Raw genomic sequence first — 3,798 nt, forward strand, 5'->3', positions numbered from 1 at the left:
AGAAATGGTCACATTTCAAAATGCCTAAAAATGCTTCAAATGGATCAATTATAATCTGTTGATACTTGTTTATACAGTCTATGGTTGATACGTGTGGTAGTATAGTTTGTCCAAAAATAGCGAAAAAACACGGTATGGGATGTCGAGATAAAAAAAAGTCATACTCAAATCGATTTTTGTCAGAAAAGGTGAAATTTTAAAATGCCTAAAAATGGCCTAATTACAGTCTGTTGATACATGTATTATATGTGCAAAACACCATATTATGGGTTGTTTAAAAATGCATAAAACCTTAGAATAGTATTGACCATAGTAATAGTGTAGTACGTCAAAAATATAAAAAAGAAAACACCATATTACATTATGTCCAAAAATGTGGGAAAAGCCACAGAAACCATGCTTTTCATATTTATTTTTATTCCCTTTTGCATCAGAAATGAACTTGTAAGATGTCTTTAAAGTAAGAAATTAACTAGCTCCTCTCTCTTGAAGTGGATTTTCTTGAAAAGGCCTGTGAAAATGTAAGATGCCAGCACAAAAAATCTGCACAGCAACAATGCAGCCAGAGACGATACAGCACAGATACAGCACCTAATTGGGTCTTCAGCTCTTGAGAGGTCTCTGTGGGCCATCACTGTCATTTTCCCACGCATGGAAATGATACATTTTATTTTAGTAAGTTCAGCCCGGGTCATAAGCCCCCACAAGTGTGGAGCAGGAGCAGTCTTCTTATAAGACCTGAATAAATAAATAACATTAAAGCCATCTATCAACAGACAGGTAATTATGTCCATGTCCAAAGAACAGACTACAGTCGACGCGGAGCCACCAAGGCGGCCGAAGTGCACCCGGTGCCGCCACCATGGGATCATCGTCCCACAGAAGGGCCACATGAAGAGCTGTCCTTTTCTCAAGTGTGACTGCTGGAAGTGTTATCTCATCACGCAGCGGACTCAGCTCACAGCCCTCCAGAGAAATCTGAGGAAAGCTCACAAGAACTCTCCAAATAAAGAGCGGGCCTTCCGCGCCGGAGTCAGAACGGCGGAGGGGGATTCTACAAGCCCGGATCCAGGTTCTCGCCAGGCGGCCACATTCGGACCGATGAGCCCTCTATCGGACGGGGCCCCGGAGAGAGACGCCCCCTTCCCCAGGAGCCCCCTGGATCTCCGGAGCAAAGCCTCCAGGGAAGGGGAGACTGCGGCCAGGATGGACGGCGGTCAGGTGCGGCCCTTTGCTTCCAGTGAGGAGGCGCCATGTCCACGTTTTAGTAAGTTATTTAATATTTAACTTTTAATTCTAATGTGTTTAAATGTGGATTGAAACAACTCCAAGCTATGGACACATAGAGTTGTTACAAGATAGCGAACTTTCCTAAACAGTTAAAAACAACTAAACAATCAATTATGATAAAACAATGTAGTCCGACGGAGCAAAAATTAATAATAAATGTTATTTTGCCGAAATGAGATGTGATTAGATCTAGCTCTGGCACTTTGGCTCTTTTTTTCCTCCGAAATTAACGTTTGTCATTTGCGAATTAAAAAATATATATCAGAATGGAGACAATCGTTCAAAATATTAACGGTCAAATATTCAAATTCAAATTAATGTTCGGTGGGGTTGACGTCATCAACGGCCATTAACGGAACACCTGCTTCGCGTTGGCCAGCTGGCACAGGGACATTTCTTTATTACAATATTTATTATTATTTAATCACATTTCGATATTATCATTACATCTAAATACTAATTTGAGGATTCATAATGATTACTTCCGTAATAATTAACAAAAACATATCACCGTTTATGCAAATAGATGAAATCAATACCATGAATACAATTTTATTACAAAGATGAACATTAAGATAAGAGATTGTAAATGAGGTTGAAAACGGATATGTAAAAATGTAATTAATATTTACATCTAGAATCTATTAGGTTATTACCCAAAAATGAATCAGAAGCTATTCTTGATAGTTTCAACAATTTTACAAATTAAAAACAATTAAACATGGCCTGTTTACTGCTTCTTAATTGTGAGTTTGTGCTGCTTTAAAATGCATAAAAATGCTTGTAACATTTATTTGTAATGGAACATTTTTAATGTGTAGTTACTACTTTTATTTATATGTTAATAATCTGATTTATGTTTTTGCCATTTTAAATTGTATCTCGTCTTGAAGGTAATAAATATGGTGAAACCTCCTACCTCACTCTAAAATATTGGTCTAGAATTAATAAAATAAATCTTGAAGAATTTAATGTTTAAATGCAGCTTATAATGTATAGCATGTCGATTATTGGCAAAAATGGTCAAATTATAAAATGCCTAAAATGCTTCAAATGGGTCAATTGTAGTCATAATATGAATTGATATTAACATATTAGAATTGATAAAATAAATCTGTTCAAATGCAGCTTATAATGTCTTATCTTTCTTTGCAGATGGCCTTTACTTCGGTGAGTGTGGCCAGTCTGCACCTCTGCCTTTTATCCACTTCCCATTTCGGATGTCAAGTCATCACCCCAGCAGCTTCGCACCGTGTCCAAACCCCCTGCTCAACATACCGTGGTTTCCACCCACGCCTGCTGGGCTTTACAGTAATGGCCTCCCCGGACCGCTGATGCTCTCCCAACTCCGGCCGCATGCTGTGCATTACCCGCCTCCAGGAGAGCCTGCACCTCCTGCTGTAAGTGGCTCTGTGGGCCAGCTGTAAAGTTAAAAATAAACTGCTAGATTACATAATGCAGGGTTCGTACGGGTGCTTGAAATCCTTGAAAATGCTTAAATTTTAATGTTGTATTTTCAAGGTTTGAAAAGTGCTTGGATTTTAGATAAAGTGCTTGAAAATGCTTGAAATTCTTACTGTATTTCTCTTGCAATCTGACTATAGATTATTACATGTTCAATGAAAAAAATAATAAATTGAATATTGAGATTCGAAAACTGTACTTCTGGTTGTTAAAAGTGTAAAACCATCTCTGTCGGTATGGTTGAGTGAAATTACCCCTTTTAGCATGTAAGTACTCATCTAAAACATGCAACTTACCTTGAAACCTTGAAAATGGACCTTGAAAGTCCTTGAAAAGTGCTTGAATTTGACCACTCAAAAAGTGTATGAACCTTGATAATGAATGTATGCATTTGTTTCAGGATTGCAGACAGGTCTTCTTCACCCTTCAACCACCCCGACTCCCAGAGCCCCTCCAGGAGGAGCTGATGTACAGGCAGCACCAGCAGCCTCCTCTGAACAAACAAACGGACCAAGATATGGAAGAGCTGTAAAAACTTTCAGGGTTTTTTGTGCTGTTTGTTTGTATGTTGGCAAACCTGCTTTGTTTTCCCCTGTTTTGTACCAAACAACACTCATGGATTCACAACAATCCTGTTCAGATTGCTGGCATGAGTTTTTTGCACTCTGTTGGAAGTAATGCATTGATTTGATATGGGGCTCGTGGCTTTGTTGATTAAAGAAGTTTATACATTTTCATATCTATCTTTTTTGTTTTCTGTCAAGAGGGCACATGCCATGCAGCAGAGATTGCAACCTAAATGCAGATAAGAGTAAAATGGACAATTTTCGATTCATTATGTTTTTTGAAAAAATATTTGTAAATGTTTATTTAAATTACATTTTGAGAAAACAAGAGCTCACTACTTTTTGTGACTACTAGCTACTGCAGGGACAGCCATGCTTACTTGTCTATAGAGAGGTTATGTGGTTGGTCATGTGATTTCCACAATTTCAACATCTTAAAATGTACATATAATGCATACAAATAATAATAATAATATAT

The 3,798-nt window shown here is 37.8% G+C and overlaps 1 protein-coding gene across 1 annotated transcript; it reads left to right on the forward strand.

Moving 5' to 3' along the window:
* The first annotated feature begins 676 nt into the window (after positions 1 to 676).
* Positions 677 to 3,491, forward strand: LOC131985581 (doublesex- and mab-3-related transcription factor B1-like). Its single transcript, XM_059350768.1, has 3 exons — positions 677 to 1,267; positions 2,446 to 2,690; positions 3,155 to 3,491. Exons 1-3 carry the CDS (start codon positions 787 to 789, stop codon positions 3,284 to 3,286), a joined length of 858 nt encoding a protein of 285 aa, XP_059206751.1. The 5' UTR covers positions 677 to 786; the 3' UTR covers positions 3,287 to 3,491.
* The last annotated feature ends 307 nt before the right edge of the window (positions 3,492 to 3,798 follow it).

This window comes from Centropristis striata, chromosome 14 (genome assembly GCF_030273125.1).
Source record: "Centropristis striata isolate RG_2023a ecotype Rhode Island chromosome 14, C.striata_1.0, whole genome shotgun sequence".
NCBI lineage: Eukaryota > Metazoa > Chordata > Actinopteri > Perciformes > Serranidae > Centropristis > Centropristis striata.

Excerpts from the sequence above, each read along its gene's own strand:
- LOC131985581 (XM_059350768.1), top strand. The coding sequence starts at position 787 with ATGTCCATGTCCAAAGAACAGACTACAGTCGACGCGGAGCCACCAAGG. Across the intron at positions 1,268-2,445 it reads GGCGCCATGTCCACGTTTTA|ATGGCCTTTACTTCGGTGAG; the intron begins GTAAGTTATTTA and ends CTTTCTTTGCAG. Across the intron at positions 2,691-3,154 it reads GAGAGCCTGCACCTCCTGCT|GATTGCAGACAGGTCTTCTT; the intron begins GTAAGTGGCTCT and ends CATTTGTTTCAG.